The sequence below is a fragment of the Drosophila bipectinata genome, chromosome 3L, assembly GCF_030179905.1.
Source record: "Drosophila bipectinata strain 14024-0381.07 chromosome 3L, DbipHiC1v2, whole genome shotgun sequence".
NCBI classification, from domain to species: domain Eukaryota; kingdom Metazoa; phylum Arthropoda; class Insecta; order Diptera; family Drosophilidae; genus Drosophila; species Drosophila bipectinata.
Genome location: NC_091738.1, coordinates 8094436 through 8119728, shown reverse-complemented (window position 1 = coordinate 8119728; position 25293 = coordinate 8094436). Strand labels below are relative to the sequence as shown.

Genomic DNA, 25293 nt, shown 5'->3' with positions numbered 1-25293 from the left:
CTGTCTTACCTTTGTTTATTTTTGGTTTTCAACGTGGCTTGATTGGTTTTTTTTTCTCTCTCTCTCCATCTCCCTCTCTCTGCCTATTCTTTATCTTTTGGGCAAATGCATTGCGCGTTGCGTTTCGTTCATAATTTCATGGAAATGCAAGAGGGTGGTGGGGGGAGGTTGGCTGCCACAGGTAGAGAGGAGTGGAAAGTGGTCAGTTCTCGAGTTCCCTTTTGTGTTGTCTTTGATATTAATCAAGGTGTCATTGAAATCGTTTAAATTATGCAGTTCAGGATTTTTATTCTCTGTCGGCATTTTTATGTGAACCTTTAACTTCCCGATACCCCCACTCCTCTCATTTTTTCTCTCTTTCCCTGGCTCCTTGTGTGCACTGAGATTAATAGGGTGGTCTGTCTGTGAAAACGATTTATTAGTGAAGGGTATTTGTACTATAGGGATTAGTATCGATAGGTGATTAGTAATCGATAGGGAAGATAATTAATGTGACATTCTAATTGAAAATGTTATCTTTAGTTTTAGGGAGATTATGTTGCTTTTTAAACATTTTTGAGTTTTTCTCAGTGAAGCCAGCCTCTTTACTTTTCATTCTCCCCGTGACTCATAAATTCTTTCCATTTCTCTTCCCTCACCATTCACGTTTCTCCCCTCCGCCACTTGCACCTTGGCCACCTGATAAGCGCCAGAGTTTAGATAAAGTTGCCGACCCCTTTCTCAGGCCCCCTCTACCAATTGCTTAACTGATATTGTATGCAATGGGGTTTCTCCTCTAGCTACATATGTAGGTTACCAACCCAAAGAAGCTGTGGCTATCACTTCCATTTCCGATAAGTGATACTAGTCTAGACCGCCATGTTGTCTGAGGGAAGTTATGGGACGTTTTCTTTCTTTTTTTTTCAAAGCGAAATTTCAATCAGTCACGATCGAGTGTTTTTTGGCCAGTTTCCCAGCCTACTCATCTTCACACTTTAGGCACATTCCTTTCACTCAACCATGAAAGGCAACAAAATCAGCAATGCAACACAACTGGGCAACATGACACCTTCCGTGCTGCAACATCGGCCAGCCTACAACAACAGCTGCCACTTAAACGCTTCATTAAAGTTTTGCACTTCCTGTGCCACATCAAAAAGCTTTGCGAATCCACTTTAACCCCTTTTTTCAGTGCCTTTGCAGCCTTTGTATCTTGCCCCTGCAACGCCATCTCGATCTCATGAGGCAGCCACTTGGCTGAAAATTGTTTGCACAATTTAAACAGTTCACAAAACATTAAATCGTTAAAAATAATATCGGCTTGGGAAGGAAATTAGTCAAGAGATGAATAGTCGAAGCTGGAAATACCCTCACTTAAAGGTTATATAGTATAAATGACTGAAAAAAACTATATCCTTCTTAAATTATTCATAAAACCCTTCTTCTGGCCACCTAAATTCCCACACGATTAAAGTCCACCTTACTCCGCCTCCTCCATCTCTTTCTTGGCCTCACTACCCTTCTCTGTCTGGCTGTTGCCAAAAGATATTTACAGCGAAGCTGATTTTTCATCGGCTGCTGTTGCTCCACTTTGTTGGCGTCTCCTCCACTGTCGGCGTTGCATCCGCCTCGACTGGCCATGCCCCTGCCCCTGCCCCTGCGGGTACACCCGCTCCAAGGCGAAACCACCGCATGACTATTAATCATTTTCCAGCAACCAAAACTAAATGGCTCCATGGTTCTCCTTCAGTTGGCCCTTTTTTTCTGCATTGTCGCATTCCTGGGCCATGTAAAAAGTACCCAGTCAGTGGTTTATATGGCACTATATCATCATCATCTCCGGGGGCAGAGCAGGCGTGTGATCATGTGATATATACCCTGACCATTGTTGGGGGTTGTGGCGAAGATCGGGATTGGGTTTCTTCGATTGGAATGCAGATTAGATGGAAAGAGTGAAACTAAGGGGTCTTATAGATCCCAAACTAGTTAACACATTAGCAAGTAACTTGTTTAGCTAAACACCTGATTATCCCAGGGGCTATCCTCCACTCGAGATCCTCACTTGATCTCAGCTCTAATACGGTCATAACAATTACCAAGTTCCTTCGGGGCAAAACCATGAAGATCATCGCACACAGGTGGGCTATCTGATCCAGTGATCGACCCAAACATCCCAGACATTTCGCCTACAAAGTCAACACTTGGCGAGATTTCTCTCGACACTCTCTAGATATCAGAGATCTGGGCAATTTCGCGTAATTAGCTGACGATGCTGACGACAGAAATGAGATCTCCCAAGCTGCTGTGACAACAAAAGCCACAACCGAATCATCAGCGAATTTTCTAAGAATGAGTATCATCCCAGATCGTGGATTGAAGACTGTAGAGTTTAAGGGAATGAATCAGAGGGTTGGATTCCCGAGACAAAAAGGGATCAAGTGAAAACGAAACCACAATATAAACCGATCCAACGACTTAATTGCCGCCAAGTGTCGGAGGAGGATACCAAAAATAGGTAGAGACGAGAATCCCAGACCGATCTCGGCCCAGCAGCATTCCCAGTCATACCGAGCAGGTCAAACGACTGGCCGGCCACTTTATGGAGCAAGATAACATATTCGTTGTGTGGTCTCCACCTCCATCCCGATGTTGTCCGTCTCGGTGGCTGGACGACTCCTTAAACAAGTTCTTGGTGCATTCCGAATCCATTTCGTGCCTTCCATGCCATTGGAACAGTTGAAGCAATGACTTTCATATATGGCCAGCGTTGGAATACCTTTTTCGGGAGTGCAGCAAACCACAAGGCGGGCATTTTGTTGTTAATTTAGTTTTGTGGTTGCCACCAAGCCAAAGCCAACTTGCCACAACACCTCAAAGGATATATTTTAAAAATTTTGTACCTTTTCTCACGGTTTCTTTAAGATTTTCCTTCAAATCAATTCATTCAATAGCTTTAAAATGTCTCTATAGATGGCCTCTATGATCTCACGCTCTAATTTTAAAAATTTTGTTCAAGATTACGTCGTAGTTGGTTGGGTAATTATAATTACATAAGCGTAGAGCCACGCCCCAAAACGTCAGCTCCCATATAACAATTACATTTAACATGTTTATTAATAAGCTGGGAGGCTGGCGGCTTCATTTGACCAAAAAATAAGATAATTAAGCAGTTAAGAGTCAGAGCCAGAGATGAAGTCTCAACTACCTTGTTGGGCACTTACTTGGCTGGGAAACTACTCCACACAACTCCAAACCCTTTTCTACCTTTTGGAGAGCTTCACCCACTTTCGAGCAAATGAAGCATTAAATCGTGCAAACAAACCAACAAAGTTATAAATGCCGACTCTGAGACCTCAGACCCCAGAGTCTCTAGACTCTAGACTCTAGATAATAACAAGGCAGTCGAGGAGGAGGCAGTAGACCAGCATTTACATAATGAGCATGTTGTGGGCCAAGACTCCAAGAGTCCAACCACTCGACCAAGAAAGCAAAGTTTGCAAAAGATTAAAACGGAGTATGGATGGGGGTCTAAGGCAGTGGGCGGTTCTCGAAAACTTTGCTTAGACATCTCAACTATGGAGTATTTTAAGTATGAAAGCCGACCGAGAATTAAATGAGCGGAAAAACTTTTCCTGGGAAATTCTGTAAGGCGATATCTTGAGAAAAAACACAAGTATCTACAAGAGGGTACTGTTTCCTTTGTTATTTAAAGCAAATAGTTATACTCTGTAGATACAAGTATTCTTTGTATTAACTAGAAAATCACTCTCCACATTGGTCTTGATCTAGAAACGCCCCGGCATGAAATGCAATAGTTTTCTGTAGCAAATGTGATCCCTATTAACCATTTCAAGCCAGAGGCATACAGATTCCAAGCTTCCCATGGTGAGGAAGGCATGAGGCCTTCGGTTATTTTCATTGCCCGGCTGGCATGACGAATGCCAAATTGCGGGGTCGCCAGGCCCGAGGTTCGAGGAGAACCTGCTGCCGCTGCCTGGGGTTCGGCTTGATTTAATTGGGTCACATGAAAGATTTGTTAATTTGCGCCACCTACTTTGATGGCGCGTTTCCAGATAGCGCGGCCCCATACGCCGGAGAATTTCGGACCGGCTGGGTCTTGGATTCATCAAGATTCGGGACCCCGACTCACTCTGAATCTGTAATTAATGTTGAGGCCTCTACGTGCGTGCCTAAAAGTTCATTAAAGACCTCGGCCAGAGGACGACTCTTATCCGCAGGCCAGCATCCCGGCATCCCAACAGACTCCATCAAAGGTCGTCTCTCTGCTGATCTCCTTTTAGTGTTTCGCAATTACAATAAAATGCAATTGCCTGCCGGTTTCAATTTCCTACAGTTCGTTAAGGGTTCTCCCCTCCAGCATCAGCATCAGCAGGCCATTGCCATGCAAATCTCCTCGCTGGCATGGCCTAACCTTGGCCATTTGTTATGCCTTGTCCTAATCTGGCAAATAATGGCATTCAATTAGTTTTGGTCCAGTTTCTGTTTATTCTTGAGCCGGATTACCCTGGGATCAGTTCAAGGAGATGGCTATTGTCCAGCACAAGTGCTCCTAGAGGAGGTAGGTGGCTCCTTAATCTCCTCCTTTTTGTCCGCCACACTCTATAAAAATTGTTGACAATTTCATTATATACCACCAGCCATGCTCCAAGCAAGAAAACCCATTAAATGGCCATAAAAAAAATTTCGAAAATTAATTTTGTATATAAAATATTTTACAATGACAAACCAGAGACAAACGACGGGGAGGTCATAAATTTGTGGGTTTTATTGACCAAAAGCTACCGGAAACCCGTCAGCGACTACTCCTCTCTCACCCTCCATCCTCCACAAGGTGCTGATAATAAAATGAAAACTAATTTTGACAAAGGTAAGGTTAGTTTTATAAAAAAAAAAAAGATACAAAATCCAAACATAAATGCGTAGAAGTCGAAAACGATGAGCGATAAATTGTAGAGACAACAACCCACACGGAGATGAGGAAGACTTCCAATCCGGCGCTTGGTTATTATGGTTTGGAGCTCAAATCCCAAACGGGTTTGGACACCCAAACCCACGCATCACTGGCGATTGGTTTCCTATTGTTTTTTTGGCATAAAGAAGCTCCCAAATCATAATCAAGTTGTAAATGTTTATTATATTTTAAATAATTATGCGAAATAGTAGCTACCAGATAGGGTAGAGGCCTTAGAGGCCTTTTTAATAAACTTTCAACTAAGCCCCATGGGATAATGGAATCGAGAAACTAAATCCCATAAGCAGAATGACACATAAATTACACAAACGACCGAAAGCCATTGAATTCAAAGGCAAATAAAGACATTTCCGGCATCTTTTAGAGAAAGGCAGGCCACAAGGAAGGATATAGGATATAGAGGAACTATGTCTACAGAAAACTTGCTGACAAATGGTTTACAATTACATCGCAAATAACCAAATCCCCACAAGAAGAAATTGTGTCCTTTTTTTGTGTCCTATTGATTTTGGTATTTTAGGCAAACTAAAGTATCAGTTGTCTTACAGCAGATGTATCTTGTAGATACATAGATTGCAGCTATTTGTTTTGGCTATTCTCGACCGGCACTTGCAACATTGAAGCCAGTTCATTGAAATCAAATGAAAGACCAGAAACGGAATCACAAACATCCCGATTATATATCCGAAGTGAGAGAATGGGAAAGAAATCTCTTCTTTCACCTCAAACTCGAAAACTCCAAACTCCAACTCCGAGTCGACTCGATTCTTTTTTTTTGTAGTTTTACCGACGTCTGGTTGTATGTCCGTATCCTGTCCGTGTCTGTCCGTGTGTCCGCCTGTCCGTCCATTCGCCCTCCTTCAGGTTACCTGTTTCACAGTTGAGTGGCCTTCCATAGTGTTGGATTCTTTATGGGCTTATGGGCCCGGAGAGTCAGTCAGAGGCATACTATCTTTTGTCGGCATCATCCATCGTTGTAACTCATTTCCATTCATTTTTGCCTCGTAAATTGCGCAAAAAAAGAGGAAGGATAAGGATAAGGACAAACAAAAGGATACTCTGCGAGAGGATAAAGCTTGAAGATAGAACTGAGGTTGGTAGAAAAATTCTCCAAGCTCCAAACATACCTCGGGAGAAAACCCTCTAGTTTCTCCACAAAATCTCAACCCACTGTCCTTGAATATTTTGGTAATTCAGGCAGCAAAATTGCAGTTAATAAGCGTGTTGGAGCCCAAAGCTGAATGAAAAAAATTCGAAAAGATATTTTTAAGTAAACTGCTCACGCTCCCAAGAAAGATTTACAAAGAAATGGTAGAATTATTCGAGAAGAAAGAGAGCCTCAACCAAGAGTCTTCAGAGGCGTTCGGGCCAACCTGAATTTATGTGTTTCATTAAAACCGTTACAAGACGCGTGTTTGGCAGCCATTAAGGATCGAAAAGAGGAGTCCAGTCCAGGGAGGGCCAGAAGACATTACATTGTAATGATGTGGCTCCAACTTGGGGCCACTGTCGGCCTCTTGTAGATTTCCTTTGAGCCTCGGACTGGCTATGGCCCAGTTTCACGTTGGGGTTTCAATTATCTGAGATTGTTTTCATTTCTTGTGGCCTGTTGGATGGGCTTTTGTGATGAAAGTTAAGCACTCGATTTCATCATAAAAATAATTGAAAGTATTATGATATTATAGGCTATTAAATACTGTTAAGAAGAATTTCCCACACAATTTGTTATGCGATTTAGGATCTCTCGTCTTGACTTCCTCTATTAGCAAGTTCCTCAACGGCGGCATCCACAAAAAGGAGTAGAAACAAGGAGTAGATTTACCTTTATTTTGTTCGGGTAAACATTCATGTTAATTTCACAGGGCCAAGACCCTAAAAAGACTGAAAACTGAAGACTTGAAACCGTTCAAACCGTGAGGAAGACTCCAGGAGTAGAATTGAGAGTCAGACGGCAGCAGTCAATTGACGCTTTGTTTTATAACTTCCAAGACGAAAGACAATAAACAACAACTCGTCTCTCGCTTACCACAGCCACACCCCCAACCTGTAGCCCCTACCTGACCCTTTCTTCCTCCACCCCCCCTCCCCCCGTCCTCCTGGGACAGAAGAAGAATCTCTATCTCGTGTACTCTGGGTTTTTGGGCTGCTTAGGTAGTTTCTGTCGAGACGAGCAGACTGTTCAGCAGGTTCACAAGGCGCCGACGACTGGAAACCACCAAAGGTGATGACTGCTGTAATTGTTGTTGTTGTTTCTTGGTAAAAGGTGTTGTAGACAGTCACACACAGATACACACAAATACAAACAAATAGATGGCCTGGCCACATGGCACTTACATGGGATTGCTTCAAAATGCAACTCTCTGTGGGACGACTCTCGTCTCGTGCATATTTCTTTTCCTCTGAACTTGGGTTTTGTTCGACTCTTGATGTCGAAGCCCTTCTTTGGCTTAGACCCAGACCCGGCTAGACTTTTGAAGTTGTTTAAGGTTTTTTTTTTTAGCTAAAAGAAGTGTCATAGCATGATCTTTGGTTCTTAACTATAATTTCCTACAATTTCTAAATCTAATCTAAAACAATCTATTCTCTCTTTGCAGGTAAGTCCCCCAGTTCAAGTAAGTCTACCATTTCCTGTATGATCCGATCCATCAGAGATCCGATCCATGTTCCCCTCCGGCCCCTTCATTAGCAAATCAAATAAAAAAAGAATTCTTTTCTGGCCTGGAGACTGAGTCTTCAGACCTTACCCTTTGCTGTTTCATCGACTCATCAACGCTGGCGGCTGGCGGCGGCGTCTGCAAATTAATAATAATCAAGCCCAAATTACACAATGACACGCACTTGATGATGTCTCATCCGACGACTCTGTATATGGTATATGGAGGAAGGCAGATTATTTAAGGGGACTCGTGCTCGACTATCAATTAGGCACATCTTTCAATCAACTGCCAAGACACTCGACACTTGACTTGAGGAGATGAGATTTGTGTTGAGACTTTTTTTTTTATATACAAAGAATTAGCGCTAATAATTAAAAGACTCTGGGGAAAATATTATTATCGCTAGCAATTACCACACGCCAACGCTTTGGGCCTCCTCGTCATTATGTTTTGTCTGATGTCAAGTACATAATAATCATAATTTGTATTTTTATCTTGGATTTGACAGCACTTTTTCCCTTTTTTTTTTAAGGAAAGGGGTCTACTCTAAGCACCCTTGTTGGGTTTCTGAAAATGTATGTTAATCTCAAGCTTGTTGCATGTCATGCCGGCCAATGTCGCTTAATTATGAGGATCGCCAAGCCCTTCTTCTAATTATATTTCCCTTCTCCTATTTTATGGCCTTTTTAGTAATTTATAGAGGTCTTAGAATAGTCTGTGTCCTTCTTAGAACTTTAAATCATAACCTTAGTTAGTGCAGTTCTTTATCTCAACTGATTTAGCTTGTATTTGGCCTGTATTTCGAATATTCCTGCAATAAATCATCAGATACTGGGCAACCAAGATAAGATAAGTAGTCGGTTGCGAGTTTGAATGCATCATCTTTTGGGTTGAGTTTCCCTTCGGTCGGTGGCCAAGTTGCAGCCACATTCCGCTCTCATGCATTCCATTCTTCTCCGACGATTCCAATGCTAATTTGTCATTTGCCATGAAGCGTGTCCTTCTCCCCCAAAAACCCCTCACTCTTCACCCTCTTCTCATTAACAAATTATGCAATAAATGCAGGAGGAGGGAGGCTAAGGATGTCGGGTCGGGCTAAGCTAACGATGTGCCAATAAAACTTGTTCTGGAGGATTCCTTTTACTTTTGAATTTTTCTCGCTGCCACTCGCACTTAATTAAGAACTTCATTTAGCACCTTTGACTGGGGTCGGGAGCCAGGAGCCGGTTTTTTGGGGCCGAGATGCTAAAGAATTTAATCGCACTTTGCATATCGCCTGCTTGGCTTGACTGCCTGGTCCTCCGGCCTGGTCCCTGAATCAATATTTTGCTTTCTCACGCTATTTTCGGACCAAGACCGAGACTAAGGCGAAGAAGTCGAGCAGGCTCTGTGGAATGCAGAGCACAGTTGGCAACAATTCTGCAGGCCTGATTGCAGCCACTTGGAGGCACATGGTCCGTTGCTATGGCAGAGACCAGGTTCCAGTCTTGGTTTCAGTGCCAGTTGCACAGACCAAGTCGCCGGGGTTTAAATGGTATCACATGTCGACGTCGTTGCCATTGCTGCTCAAGTGCATTTGCATGGCAGCTATCCTAGAGATACTCTAAGATACCCTATCCTAAAGATACTCTGAGATACCCTATCCTAGAGATATATAAGCTAATCTTTGTCCTAAACTCAGTACTTTAGATCATAAATAGTAAAAGTATCTTAGGATAGAGCATTCTCAAGTCACCTTTGGTTAAGACTTCCATTTCCCATTCAAGCACCTGCCCCCATTCCCTCTTAGAGTCCTTTGGTCCTGCTCCTTTGACTTCTGTGCTCCATCTTCCGTGGCTGCATTTGATGATAAATAGGCGCAAAGGTAAAAAGCCAAAACGTGAATGCGAATTTCGTAAGTCTCGACTCATGTACAAGAGGTAAATAGAAGGAAGCCAGAGTCGTGGAGAAGCAGGGGATTCTATGCCAGGAGGCTATATATATTGAGGCAGGTGGGGCAGCAGCGGCAGTCGCTCCTTTTTTCAAGTGCAACCGAGAGTCCAAATGGAGGCGAGAAAGGCAGTCGAGGAGGCGGCGATTCAAGTGCTTCTCTTCCTGACTTTGACTTCTTTGAGAGCCGATGCACTGAGAGATATTATATATATAAAATATTATATTAAAATAATATTTAAGCTATGAAATGTTAGGATATCGTTGGAATAAGTCCTCTTAAGGATTGTATCTTTTGAAATTAGATCCTTGGCTATTGAAAACTTTATCTTTCAATGTTTGTGGCGGATTCTTGTTTTATGCGCTGGCATGTTTGTTTGTCAACCTACACCGGTGTACCAGAACAGCAGCTGTTGCCGGCTAGCATTTGCAATTCAAAGGGGGGGCAGGTGGAGGGTACAGGTGCAAGGACCCGGCAAGGTAGTCAGTCAGCAGGCGCAGGCGCTGGCACATGGCCATATTTCATTACCCACGGGCAACTAGGCTCGAGCTGGAGTTGGGACTGGTGCTGGGGGGCAGAGACAAATGTTGCTGCCTCTGCTTTTTATTCGCTTTGTGGCGGCATTTGAGGCAATGTATCTGTGTATCTTTTATCTACTGTGAGGAGGACTATGAAGATGCAACGCATGAATTTCATCCTTTGTTGCAAGTAGGAAGTTCCAATTGGAAACTGTCGTGGGCCAGAGGAATTCAAGTGCCTGTTTGGGGAAATTTATGGATATCCCATCTAAGATAATTTTTAAAGCTTACCTAAGTATCTCTGAATCAGAAATACTTGTAGAGGTATTTCAGAGACTATATCCCTCGACATTCCATCATTTAATGTTTCTCATTCTTTCAGTCTTTTATTGATATCCTCTCTCGAAGCTTTGCACCTGCCACACCAGAGACAGGTGGTCGTGGTACAAGAGAGTGCTGGCTGGGCTGGGGCATGCAGCTTCATCACTATGCCACACACTGCCACGCCCCGTCTGATGGCCTGACGGCTGGCATAACTTTTGCCACTTGCGAATAATTTCCATACCTACTACCAACATCATCCATAAGGCGGCGACAATAAAAACACGAGACAGGGCGAAACAGATGCAAAGTTTTTCTTTATATGGTACTCCCTTGCCATCATGCCACACTGCCTGCCACACCACCTCTCTCCCCAATCCCCTCTCTCCCTCTGTTTTTTACGCGCATCTACAAATTAAAAACGCATTTTATTTTATGTGTGGCAGTGCCAACATCAGAGTACCCGTGTAGTACCCGGCGACTTTGACAATGGCCAAGGTGGGCTACACTGCAACAAACTGCATGTGTCTCTGGCCTGCTCTCCATTATTCATGTTTTTTTGTTGCATGTACCGGAATTTGTGGCAAAGCTTTTTCTTGGTGTGCCAGCGACAAGAGAGAGGCTTAATTGTTAGGTTCTGTTGTAGTAGGATGATATACACGACACACAACACTCGACAACAATGAGGATGCGACTGGGAGCTGGAGCTGGCGGGGATGCCCTGTTGAAATCAAAGCTTTGTGATGCCGACACGATGTGTGGATGATGATGACAGGTAGCCGAGTGTTTAATTTATGTCTTTTTAAGCACTTTACCACAGAGCGACAGAGCTCAGACCTCAGATTCAGACTCATTCCAACTGAAATTCATAAGTTTTGTTTTTTTTGCCTTGCAAGTTGCATCCATCTGTGATGCTGGGTGGGTAGCTGAGATGATAAAAACCAGCAGATACTTTGCCAGCGAGTGGGTATTTTTCTATTAATCAAAAGATGCTGTAAGCCTACATGAGAGAGAGATACATTTGTATCTTTTGGCAGCTGACTGAAACTGATTAGTAATCATTAGTTTTGAGTGTTGATGGAGAGTTGACTCTTAAATATAAATTATAATTAATTAAATTAGTACTTTCAAAACCTGCAACTTTATTTTAATCCTTCCAGCAATCTAGGATAATATTTTTATCCACTCTGTTCACTAAAAGCATTTTCCAAATGGAAAGTATAAATTTTGTGGCAACGCTTCCGCAGCATAAATATTCGAGATATCCTCGACCCATTAATAGGGTTCACAGTGGGTATTATTAGGGCTAATCATGCAATGCTCCTGCCACCACCAGGTGAGGTGGGAGGGGCAGGCCAAAGGTGGTGTGCGCTACGAATCTGTAACAAAAAGGCAGGAGTTTGGTTACCAGGAAGAGGCGTTACTGAAACCATAACAATGGAATGGAATCCAACTGCCGGGGATAATGCGTAACGCAGAATAGAGAACCGAAAATTGAAAGGGAAGCGCTTAATGCTTTCATTATGAGTTTCAATCGTCATTATTTTTGGATGGAAATACTCCGAGAAAATCTGGTATGAATGCAGCGCAACGAATCCGTTTTTGAGGAGACACTTTTTTCCCAAAAACCCTGCGGCAACTGCTGCAACTGACAGCTCACAAAAATGTGTCAATTTGGCGGTAATCTAATCTGGGTGTGTGTGTGAGTGTGTGTGCGGTCTCTGGCCTCTTTCCCTGCCACTCAATGGGCCACAAAACACCAGAAATAGTTTACCCGAAAATTCCATTGAATTACAAAGTGGTGGTCTCCTTCTGGCGTTTCAACTTTAATCAATTATTATATATTATGTATTGTTATCTTTTGTCATTTTGTTTGTACAAATCGATCACTGAGCATTGGGCGGAGGGGAATGAAAGTGGCACACACCCATGTGGCTTTGCTTTGGAAATCCTCAATTAGTTGTACACATAAATCACCAAGAGTTTCCAACAAGTTGTGTCTCTCTGATTTGGGTTAAAGATTTCCCCTCAATGATAGGCTATGGCTGGCTTCCGATAAGCAAGGTTCCTCATAGCTCGTGATGGATATTTGCTTGCTAAAAGTAGCTTATGATCATATACATATATTCTTCTATTTGCAAATATCACATCTATGTGCCAAAAAAGATCAGATCATCATGAAGGTTGTATATTCAACAGAAATACTTGAACAAGCAAGAAATACCTGAATATAAGACTCTTAAATTATTTTAGTTGGATTTCCTTAAAAAACAGCTGCAGACAGATACGATTCCCTTTTATTTGGTTTTGTTTACTCATTGGATTGCCTCAGCCTGGAATGATATATATAAAATGTGCTAATGAATTAATTACCTGTCTAAAGATGTACATACTTATATATGTATATCTTAGCCCCAAATTCTTGTTCCACTCGATGGTAGATTGTGTTTATACTTTCAGGGCAACAAGCATTATTTGATTTTTTAATTGTAAGAGTCAGAGCTAGAGACACGGGCAACAAAATGTGTTAATGGCTATAATCGGATCCGAGAGATCTCATTCAGACCGAGTCTCCGATAATGCACACAATTTGCCAAGTCATATCCTAAAGCGTCTCGTGGCTGGCCATCATTGCCAGTTATTAGTCGGCAAGGCGATGATCTTATCAGAGACTCTACTCTGGTCTGGTTTTCAGTTCAAATACAACTTAATTTCTTCTCTGGTCTCTGATGTCTGATGTCTGGTTTCTGTGGGAGCATCTCTCTACTGAATACCCTCATTGATTGTACTTTGAAATAGTTGTATATCATCCAATCACGTCCGGTATTTCTGACCAGTTTTAGACTTGTTCCTTAATGGTTTTTCGATTGAGGCATTAAATTATTATCATTATGGTTGTTTGTTTATTAGCTGGAAATGCTCTAGGGCCTGACATCATTTAAAGCGTGAGAAAGAAGTCAGTGTTAAGGGTTTTAAAATAAAACTTTTATCGTTGTTAGGGCTACATTAATATAATCTTTGATGATCAGCCTCCATGTAAGCTACTCCCCTTTTTTTGCAATCTTTCCTACTTCGGCTGCCAATTTGAGTTTGTCTGGCATATTTCAGGCCATTAAAATCCCACTTTAGTCTTAATAAACTAACACCCAGGCAGATCAAAAGGCCGGACTACAAGGCTAATTATCCTGCCAGCACGTAGACCAGCAAACCAAACACACAGACAAACCTTCAGTACGACGATGGTACGATCTATTGCCCCCACATGCATGTCCAGCAACGCCCCAAATGCTGTCATAATTGCCCCCAGAGAGAGAGATGGTCCAGCCTAGAGAACCCCAACCGGCCGGAATCCGGAATCTCCTCCTGATCATTTTATAATACCAACACGTACAAACGTCAATTAAATAAATACAAGATACCAAAAGCGTTGTAAACGCCCCGAAACGCCGGCCCGATCGTGGGCCATGCCCCAGACACCCAACCTCGAAGAGATTCATTCTGAAACCGAACAGCGATTCATAAATTCTAGCACTGAAAGAAATAATCCAACATATACTTACAATATTTCTTTATATTTTCGAAAATTTTGTTTCAAGTGCACTTTTCTTTTGGACTTTGTCTGGTTCTGGCTGTGGAATGTGCTCCGGCTGGAGTTCGGTCCCCACTTTATTTTTGGTCTAGAACAAGTTTTCGTTGAATGCGGCTCCCCGTGGTGGCGACTCGGTACTCGGTCCTGGGTTGCATCTTGTCGGTGTATCTTGTGCAGTGGCCACTTCCTGTGGACAAGCCGTTCTGGTTAGCTGAAGAGCTGAAATCCGCAATGGGCGGAATTGTCAATCGGGCAAATTTAATCAATGTTGCAGGGGTCAGGAGGCGGTTAAGTAGAAGTAGAAGGAGTACTTGCCTTATTTATTTGCTCACTCAATTAGTTGAGGGCCAGCTCTTGGTCCAGCTGGCTTTGTTCTGGTGTTTATTTGGTTTATCTCTCGGCAAGTCGGAACGTTTCGGAGGAAGAACCATCTTCTTTGCGGGCCTTCTGTTTAAGATCCCCCAACGAAAATACACTTCTTTTTTTTTTTGCATTCTTTTGATTTCCGATCGAAATGATAAATGGTGAGCTAAAGTCTCTCAGAAGTCTGTTGGAGAACGCCCCATTGATTATTCGATTCGAATCGATTTGGTTATTCGATCCTCGATGTCTCTTAATTGTCTTGATTTCGCTTCTTAATGAATTTTTAATAATTTTTCAACGCCAGTCCCCCGAATTCCCCCACTTATGCAAATTCACATTTGACACAATTCGTATATTATTTCTGAGTTTTGTTCCGCTTGCGTCATTCGATATCGTATATATGGATTTATATAGAAATACAATGGCTATGACGTAGAATTTATTATTTCCTCAAGTACCACAATGTACTCCCCCAATCGACTATACTTTCCATGAAAGAGTGGTTTGTATTTCCATATTTTTTGTGAAATTTTCTGTGGTTTCTGGGGTGCCTGCCCCACGGAATCTCTCCTATGGAGTGCAACACCAATCAATTGCGATCAATTGCCATTGATTGAAATCAACAACAGCTGGCTGAAGTTGGCCGCTGACTGCTAATTAAACAGCTGCAATTTTCGCCCAAACTCTGGCCATTTCATAATAACATAGAGGGGAGCCACGCACCCCTCATGCTAATAAAAGGCTACAATTTATCAGCAATAAATTTGCGTTTATGTTTCGCCCTCCACACATCTCTGAAGACTCTGAACTCTGAAGAATTCCTGTAAATAAAGAAAGTGGGCAGTAGGCTGGATGCAGTCTGCAGGCAAATTCATCTAACACGCTGTTGGAACAATGTTGCAGTGTTGCTACTCCATAAAGCAGACCTCTTTTGTGGCTCCTTTGTTGCATTTCAATTTAAATAAATGTCTCTGGATGCAGTATGAGCTTTATGAAGAGGCGTTTCACACAACAATGAAGTTGCAGATGCCGCAGAGAAGACCATTTTTCTTCATTAACTTTGTTTTATTTTTTCTTTAGAGAAAACTTTAAGGAAATTAATTTTATTTCAAGGAATAAATATGTGACTAGTTTGCTGCATCCATCAATTGTAATTCAAGATCCCCATAAATCGTTTAAGCTATTTTCTTGAGAAGACAGACACCGCCCACTTGTGGCCCACAGAAGAATTACGTTATTAAGTCGGCAACAATTTATTTAGTTTAGTGCACTTGTCATTAAAGATAATTTACAAGTGGTGGCAGCCAGACCGAGCAGCGTCTATATAATCATATTTTAGTCTGGAGTTCATTCCGAGGGTGCCCCCCAAAAAAAAAAAGAAGCGTGGGCGCTGCAACAGCCCAGCCCCAGTCTAAATATAATTGGAGGAGTGGCTGGGGGCATAAGAATTCGAGGCTTGTGTTGCAACTCGCGACAAGCCACAAGTGATATCTTTATTTGATGGGATTTTAAGTGCTATAAAAACGAGGTCTGTTGACATTTGACTCTTAACAGGGCCAAGAAGATGATGTTAATTTATGCCACAAAGAATCGCTGAAAAACCCCGAATTTCTCCTCAAACATTAAATGGCCATAAACTGTCAAATAAAGCCCAGTTATTAGTTGTTCGAAGCTCATTAAGTATGCCGACTAAAGGCAAACAGAAACGTGTATGATTAATAATCATCATTCGGGGTCTCATCGGCAATCAGCGGACCTTAAGACAAAGTAGGGCCAAGCCCACAAATTATGTTGTCACATACTATACAGGCGAAATGGTGAGTAGAGAGTCTCCCAGTTTGGCATTCTCGTTCACGCGTCCCTAACAGGATTATGTGGCATGCAACATTAGCATTTTTAAGGGTGTATATATTGTATATCCTATCCTTAGTTTCTCTTCTACCTACCTGCTCAAAACATTGACCAATTTGTTATATACTGTATACTCCTCTATATATATATATTTTTATATTTTTGACCTTTTCCCTGCTTTGTTGCCATTCACAGCTTGAGTTTAGAGTTAGAGGCTGGTTTTCTCATTTTCCCTTTTTTCTTTTGTTTCTTTTTTTGTTGTTTTGGGGAATTTATGCTCGATTATGTCCACATGGATTTTATAGAATTTATTTCCAGCAGACTCTGGCAGTCTCCCATCGATTATTGATTTAATTAATTATCAACGGTCTGTGTGTGTCTCTCGAGGTTGCCGTTGTTGTTGCTCTAATAAATATTAATAAATTTCATTTAAGATTTTCGTTTATTGAAAATGACTTTATATTGTTATACCTTCAAGAGCAAATCAATTGTCCGAAAAGAATCAGATGCTTCACCTGCCTAATGGTTCCAGGAATTTAATAATTTCCCATGGACTCTGACTTTGACTCATTTGTAATATCCATTTCCCTTCAAGTGGCTGATCTATATCTCAAAGTAACCATATCTCCAACTCAACCACAAGACAATAGAGACTCATGTCTTGGCTTTCCTCTGGATATTGATTGCATCTCACATTCCCCCTGGTTCATTGTAGAGTTCCTCAAAATTAAATCATTTATGAGCTTTAAAATTTAGGCAATTTATTTTACTTCTCCGCCTTCCTTAAGGCCACTAAATTGTTTTGTGGTCAACAGCAAATTTGACCAAAGGGGGAGCTATGGTTATTATTATTTTTTTACCCTTTCTGGGTTTTTATTTTTCTTCTGCTGGGCTCTGTAGTTGTAGAAGAAATCTCAGCTTTAATGGCTTTTGCGGTTAAACGCTTGCGGTTTTTTGCAAAAATGGGTGAGAGCCGGGCCGGGACTTAAGGCTTAAATGCTCTTTTATGGCTTAAGCGAGCTGTCTACCAATTGAATCGATGACTCGTCATTGTGAACATTTTTAATTGGGACGCAAAATATGCTGCTCGTGTTGGCTGGTCGCTGAAAGAAAAAAAAAATCCATCACTCTTTGACAGCGACACGTAGCCGATGTCTACCAGAATTGCAAAAAACAGAGTCAGAATTAAAGCAAAGCAGAAATCCAACCACAGAAACGTGCTTTGAATAAAGCTTATAGACCAAGTGGACTCGATGAGTGCATACATATCCGTTGCCCCCTTCTGGCCTGGTCTTTATCTGTCACTTGGCTTTTATCTCGTGGCCAAAATCGAATTTAAATCCAGTCGAAACATCAAAATAAGTGAGCTTGTCGCGGCGGCACTTTTGACCAAAATCCAAGCAAAAATCTGAACTAAATTGTTAATAAAAATAAAGAATTTTCAGGCCTTTAAGAAGCTAATTTTCTGATTAATAAATATTACCTCATCAGCTACCATGATGGAAAGAAAAAAAATAAAAAAATAATTGTCAACCTGGTAAACAAACCCTGAATTGCCAACCAGGTCGAAGCCAACCAGAGCGGTTGCTTTCCTTTGAAATCGAACCGAATTGAATGCCATTTCTCAGCTATTTCTGGCTGATTTGTTTGTTTTGGCCGCTGGCCCTCACCCTCCTCCACCCCTCCGTTCCTGGAGTTCATTCAAGCGAAATTAATTAAACAATAAAATTTGATTAATGGCATTGTATGGTGTATAGTAGACCATGTGTATAGACCTGTTTGCCTGTTTACACGTCTATCGCTCTTGGCCTCCCGAAAATTGTACAATGGGGCGTATGAGCAATGTGCACGGAGCCACAAAAATGTCGTCAGTAATTAGGGCGGCAGCAAATCTAGTGGAAATTTAGAAAAATTAATTAGATCCGCATTGGAGACTATTTTAGGGATGTATTTATAACATGAATGTGCCACACACATGTTTAACGAAGTTGTTAGATATTGTGTTTCTCTTCAAGAATGTTTCTGGTCGAGTTCAAGTTTTAATTCTCAGCTTTTTCCGGATTTTTTTCTTTCTTTTGTTTCCCAATTAACAGATGTTTTACATTTGAAGGCAGCCCGGTGGCTAATTACACCCTGGGGGCATAGGATGTACAACAAAATGTTTGTTTTGTTTTGTGCTATTTCGGTGCACCTTGCACTGGTTGATGAGCAGTTTTTTTTTCGCACATAATGTGCATTCTCGGGGATTGTCATTCAAATAGAAAGATGATGCAGCTGGGCCGCAGACCTGACTGAAATATGGGCTGTCGTCGTCACTTCATCAGGCAAAAAGCCCAGCACCCAGCAACTTGCAACCTGCAACCTCCGACCCCTTTAACCAGGAAGACTTCTTGAAAAAAAATCTCTCTCTTTTTTTCTGTATGTGTGTGTTTACATGAAACGTGTTTGCAACATAAACATCGAGTGCACCACCATCCTGCCCCTGCTGTCGAGTAATTTTAATTACGCCTAAAAGAGCCGCCTCATAGCCGCCGAAGAAAGCAAAGAAAGAGCACCAAGCCAGCCCCGAAGAAAGGAAAGAAAATCTCCCATGCAACATTTTAGCCTACGTTTTGTATAATTACACATAGCCCCACTGGAGGGGGGGGGGGGGGGGGGGGGGGGGGAGGTAGAGTGGAGGTGGCGCGAAAAGGTGGTGCAGGCTAAATGTTGCATGCCCCCGGCGGATGCAAAATTAACAGTCAACGCCTTCAACGTCGGCATTCGTTCGTTATTCATCTCGAAATGTTGCAAAACGAACGGTTTTGACAAAACTTTTCAACGGGAAATTATCCAAGTAGAGGCACCAGACATTAGTCTAGTCGGAGATTATAAATAGAGGGCCGTCATTAGAGACTAGGTCTTTCAGGAAAAAGGCCAGACTACAACCAGAATATCTCTTGATTTTCCAATCTATGATGATGGCCAGACAGACGGGTGGTCTTATATCCAATTCTACAATCTTGAAAGCTCTATAAAATTAATGAAGTGCTAGGTGGATTGCAGGCCCCTGGTAGTGCCAGAGGAAGTGAATCCAATAACTCGCCCAGTGGGTGAATATTTGTACAAATTTTTGTTCTTTCTTCAGTTCGGTTATAACTCTATTTGGTCCGATTTCTCGAGTTCCCCAGCGGGTGGCATGTACCCCTCCAGTGTGGAACATATGTACAAATTGCAGTTGTAAGAGTTGCAGCATTTGTTTGTTTCCATTTTCCAGAGTGGAGTGCCGACCAGGCGAGAGATTCTTTCTAAAAAAAAAAACAATTGAGATTTAATTGCATTTGCGCTGACCTGAAACGAAAAGTTTGTACTACTTTGTGCTGGAACCTTGCTGGGAGTTGACCCAATAAATAGCACTCCTCCCAAAGTCGGTGGCAGATGGTGCTGCTTTCCTTCTGCTGCTGTTGGAATTTGAATAATATCCTAGACTCAAGAATAATTTTCAATTTATGTGCGAATTAAAAACAGAAACTTTTCTGCCGTTTAAAGCCCATGGGTAGTGCCGCTCAGTGGGTTGGGATGGGAATGAGGCTGTGTAGATAGGGTGGTGAAATGGTGGTGGTTGGGAGTCCTTTTCTGCTTGCTTCAGCTTGCTGGGCGCCTAATTAAAACTCATTACCATAAGCATAAAACTTGAGCAAGCAAATTTTCATCATTTAAATAAAAAAAAATCTGGCTGAACAAAGGCCAGACAGGAAATTCAAGCCAGAGAAAGAGATGGAATAAGTTTAAGAGAAAGAGAGGTAAGACTGGACAGGAGCCTGTCACAGGTTGTTTTACCTTTTCTTCGCTTAATGCAATTTCCTTGCCAGACAGCTTGAATTTTACTGGATTTTTTTTTTGGGGTGACTTTGCCGAACTATCCGCCCCCTTGGTGTCCTGGCATGTCCTGGCGGAAAGTGAAAGCTACATGCGTGCAACGACCCTTTCGCAGCCTTTCTCTCTCTCTCGTAAGCTGCTTTCTCTACCTCTCTCTGGCTCTCTCCCTGTCTGGCTATTCGTTCTCCCTTTTTCTACATGGTTATATATAGAGTATATATGTATATATTTTCTATTTTTTTTTTTTTTTCGTCCTGAAAACTTTTGCGCCCACGTGTGCAACAGTTTCGAAAACGTCCTGCTGGTGAGTCCTGAGCCCCTGGTCCTGTTGCCGGCTCGCATTTTTGTGCCAGGCCAAAAAGGACGAAGCGATGAGTGAGAATATCCTGGCGACCTTTCTCGCTCTCTCCTCGGCGTCTGCCCTCTGCGGCTTCTGTAATGGCCATTGAAACTCGACTCAAAAGTAAAGTTTTCCCTGCAACTGATAGTGAAGGGGGAGGGGGAGGAGTGTTGGCATAAAAGTCCTTGGCGGTGGGTGGGTGGTGTTGAGTTTTAGTTTTTGGCGTCTGCTTTTGTCCAAATGCAACTGTTGTTTTGTGGCTGCCACTGCCGGTTTTGGCTTTTCACTCGCCTCCGAACCCGCCCCCATCTGTGTTTCAAATGTGTTTTTGTTTTGCGCTTTTCATCTCCAAGTGGAGCACAAAGAGTGGATGGCAAGAGAACTAGAGAGATAATGGATGAGAATGGGTGGCATGGGGTGATGGGTGGTTGGTGATGGTCTGTGGGTGGGAAAAGTTGTGAATGCACCAGTGTGCGAGCCTGGGAAATGGAAGTGGGACATTTCCGGCAAGAGTTGTTGCAGCGGAAAATGCATAAGCTTGGAAACTTTATTGATAACGAAAATGTTTAGTTTTTAGGAAAATAAAAGGGTGTTATAAGTTGGGGAGTTGAAGTCAAATTTTAATCAAGGATATACAAGGAATATAATAGGTAGATTTAGGATAGTGGTGGTTAGTAGTTAGGATAGAGGTAGTAGAGGTCACAGAAACTAAAGTCTCGTCTAACTGTCTCGTTGACATTTAGTTTGATTTTTAGTCCATTCAAGTTAGTTTTGTAAAGCGTACAGTGATTCGGGAAGCAAATTTTAAAAAGCTAGTATAAGTGTATAAAAAGCTACATTTTCAAATTTTTGTTGCAAGATTATTTATGAATGAAAGTGGAGCCACAATGCTTGTCTTTGATTATAATAAAGCTATTACAAATTGCAGGAGATTTACCCTAAAAAATGTATAAAAAATATAATTTATTTGAAACATTTTCTCTACCAATACTTCAAAGTTTCAATTGAATTATAGAAACCAAAAGGAAATCAAATACAAAGAACATTGTATGTTTTTACTAAAGAAAACGAATTCAAACCCTAGACACTGTTTAAGGGTTAACAACATACTCGTTGGTCAACACTGTTTTCCCTCACAAATCTGTCATTCTGTCATTGTTGGCTACCTGACAGTTATTGTTATTAGAGGGATATTGTATAAGCAATTATAAGTAATTGAAAATTAATTTAAATTTTATCTTTTATTGCTTTTGTTTGAATCAAAAATATTCTTTAAAATTTCAAAAACCCATTTCCTCTTTATTTAGTCAAAGATCCTTATCCCTTACCTTAATAAAGTTCCACTTCCTCTATAAAAAAAACCCTAAACAATCTACCCACAAAATCTAAACACTGCACCCATGGTAACTGTTTCGGTTTCCTTTGTTTGCCAAGTGCCGGGGTGCAGTTTTTCCTGCCACCAGTTTCGGTGTCAAGCATCCTGTTGAACATCCCGGTTAGGGGAAACTTTTTCCAACTCTTAAAGTGGAAAGTGTCCTCGACAGAGATAAGCTTAAAGTTTGCCTCCGAAGAGGGCTATGTAACCTTGGAGAGAATATCCTCGGGTGTTGGGAATATCCTCCTATGGAATCCTGAGCTCCCGTTCGACACTCACCCCGAACTTATCGCTGCCAGATATTCTGGGATATTGACTCTGATATGCTTGCTAAACTTTCGCACCCTTTTAAGCGACACCCTCGGGGTTGGTTGACTCCACTAAAACCCACCCAAAAATCTAGCCAGAACCACCCAGCACCACGATGCCCCACTCCTCATCCTGTCGTCTCGGCTCTGTCTGGGGCAATTCCTGCGTTTGTTGATCGTTACAGTAAATCATTTGAAATGAAATTTCACTTCCACATGATGGGTATTCCTGCACAAGAAGAAATTTTCCATAAAAATTATTTATTAAATATTAAAATTATAAAAAAGTAAGCTTTAGTAGTGCCTAAGCCTTGAGTTATTATTTTAATATTTTAGAGTTTGAATTTAATTTGAAAACCTTTCTCTCTGTGTATGTTTGGTGTACCGTTGCCACCCTTCTGGTAACTAAGTAGATTGCGCGTGGAAATGGAAAACATGTGACCAGCCCCGGCTCTCCCAGGGGGTGGGTGTGGTGTTTTTCCAACTCCCACTTTCCATGGGTGGTTTTTTTGGTTACTTGATGGGTTTTTTTTTTTTTTTTTTTTTTGGCAAAGCAAAGCCAAAGCTAAAGTTTTCTATTAAACAACGGGGTGATTTTCACAGAGTCAGCTAAAATAAAAAGGGAAAATGCCATATCGGTAAGTTGAGGTCATTTATTATGCTCATGACACCTTCCATCCTTCTGGCCCTGCCATGAACTTGCCACCGCCTGGCAACATTTGTTATCTGGGACTCCCCCAGTCCTCAGGCCATTGTGTTGTCTTCGATGGAAAATTATGCAGCAATTCATAAAAATGGCTGGGATAAGAGCCATTTGACGTTACTTAAACATGGATTTTAGACATGGTCTATCGATTAGATGGAGGGATCTTTATGGGTATAAGAAGGGTATCCGGAAAGGTAGAATAATTATGAGTCCTTACTCTCTTGGGGAAAATTGGAAGGTGGTTTAATGGACTGACAAAGGTCTGATTGAAAACTTAAACACGCAGTATCTTCCTACGATTTCAATTATCTGGCGACTATCCTTTTTGGCCATCAAATTTTGAGCCACGTTATCTGCCACAGTTTCAATTAACTTGAATGGTTGTGGCTCCGAAATCTGCGACAAACATTGGCCATGCCAGTCACACAGGACTCTCCGCCCGCGACAGACAATTAAAAAGGGAAACCCCAGACTGTGAGCCAATTTAGATAAGCCCCAGGATATAGGACCCTTGCGAGCGAGACCCCTTTGAGTCTCCGCCGCTGGAGCTCTGTGTATGCCACACTCCATTCATATCTTGTGCAACATAACAATTAGTAAAGACCATAAAAGCGGAGCAGTCGAGCACAGACAATAAAAAAAAACCAGAGTGAATGTTTTGGGGAAATTATGGGAATGGAGGCCTCAGGAATGGAGCCAGAAACTTTGTTTAGATTCGACTGTCGAAAAGATGTGCACTAAAGTATCTAAATTTATAAAAGAAATAAACAAAACCAGGCTACACTCCATATACTCCATGAACTGGCCGGTATGTGTGTGCAGAGCAGATGATGCATTTAACTGGGCACCAGGAGGAATTTATGAGGGCACAAAAAACGAACCAAATATAAATAAAACAGGGATTCAGATTCAAAATTCAACTTCCAACTTGTTTGCTTTCAATTAGTGTCGAACTTTCAGCCCAGGCCAGACCCAGGCCCTCTGAAAAATCGTCTAAATAAACAACTAGGAACTACGAACAGCCGCCATAAAAAAAAAAAACGTACAAAGTTAGGGGGAAACTAATGCATATTTTCCTCTAATTTTCTCTCAAAAAATGTGTTAAATGTTTGCTCAAATAAAACACCAGAGTATAGGCATCCGTATCCGTGCATTTCTGTGCGTTGTTGAGTTCAGGTTCTACTCTGAAGTTCGGGTTACTGTAGCCCGGTAGCTACGCTTCGTTTGTTTTCTTCCAGCGAAACGCTGTTAGCCGGTCGGTCAGGCTTTGGTTTTTGGTTTTTTTGGTATTTGGTATTTGGTTACCATGTCAAGTGGCAAGTTGCACTCAACCGTGCCCAACCCACTCCAGTGCCAGTGCTAGTTCCCGGAATGCTGATAAATCCTCATACCTCATAATGTTTGAACAAAAAACTGCTTCAGATCTTCAATTAGACTCTAAAATTAATACCAAAATTCGTTTATATTTTTTGTATTTTCAGAACAAAGCCTTCGGTATTGCGAGTCCCCGTCGGTGGGTACCTGCTGCACCTACAACATGGAGACCCGCATGGCGATACAGTCCCGAACGCAACTGGAGAGCCACACCAAGGAGCAGATCTCCCGGATGTCGGGCACCCTCGGCAGCAAGGCGACCAAGTTCAACGGTAGGTTCAACTAGTTCACTCAACAAGCCACTCGAACACAGCCACAGATTAGAGTTTTTCGTTATTTTTTTTGGTGTCAAGTGGTTCCCTGCCCTCCAAGACGATCTATGTATTTGGGAATGTCAAGTGGCAGGCGACAATGCGGATGTTGTTCGCCAGCGGATGTTGCACATCCACAGAAATAAAATCAAACTCTAAACATTCTGTTCGGCGAACGGATGTGTGCTATTTATTCTCTACCCAGACCCCCGTCCCCTATCAGTACACAATTAATTCAGTGCATTTTTCACTAATTTGCAGACATCTTCCTGGCCCTGCTGAAAGAGTCCCGGACTCAGTTCAATAGCATGTTCATCCGAACCTATGGCATCATCTACGAAAGAAATTCGTACGTCTTCTCGGATCTGTTCAAGGAGCTGGAGAACTATTTTGCCCGCGGAAGAGTCGACTTGCTGGAGGTCATGGACAAGTTCTTCAATACACTGTACCAGAAGATGTTCACTGTCCTGAATACCCAGTATACCTTTGATGAAAAGTGAGTATCTGGTAATCGAATACCGAACCAAAAAAAAAATCCGATTTTAGAGGCAAAAGTGTGAAACCGCAAAGTGTCTCGGGCTGACAAAACTTTGACACGATCGGTGTGGGATTTCAGATCGTAACTCTGGATCTCGTGTTTAAAATGCCTTTTGTTTCTGGCAGACTTTTCTATTGCGGTTGAAACAATTACAAATGAAACAAAGGAAGGAAGTGCTAGTTCTACATCTAACCCACATGGAAGACAGCCCACATCCATCCTACATATCCCCAAACCGATAAGCCCAACGGAGCCATCTCTCCTGCCATCCAAACCAAAAAC

General features: G+C 42.0%; 1 protein-coding gene across 1 annotated transcript in view; it reads left to right on the top strand.

Moving 5' to 3' along the window:
• dlp (glypican dally-like) overlaps positions 1–25293 on the top strand; it is a 32240-nt gene that overhangs the window by 1685 nt on the left and 5262 nt on the right. Inside the window, exons 2-3 of the mRNA XM_017254028.3 lie at positions 24270–24434; positions 24735–24969. Of these exons, the coding sequence (XP_017109517.2) occupies positions 24270–24434; positions 24735–24969 (400 nt within the window). The remainder of the gene's footprint in view (positions 1–24269; positions 24435–24734; positions 24970–25293) is intronic.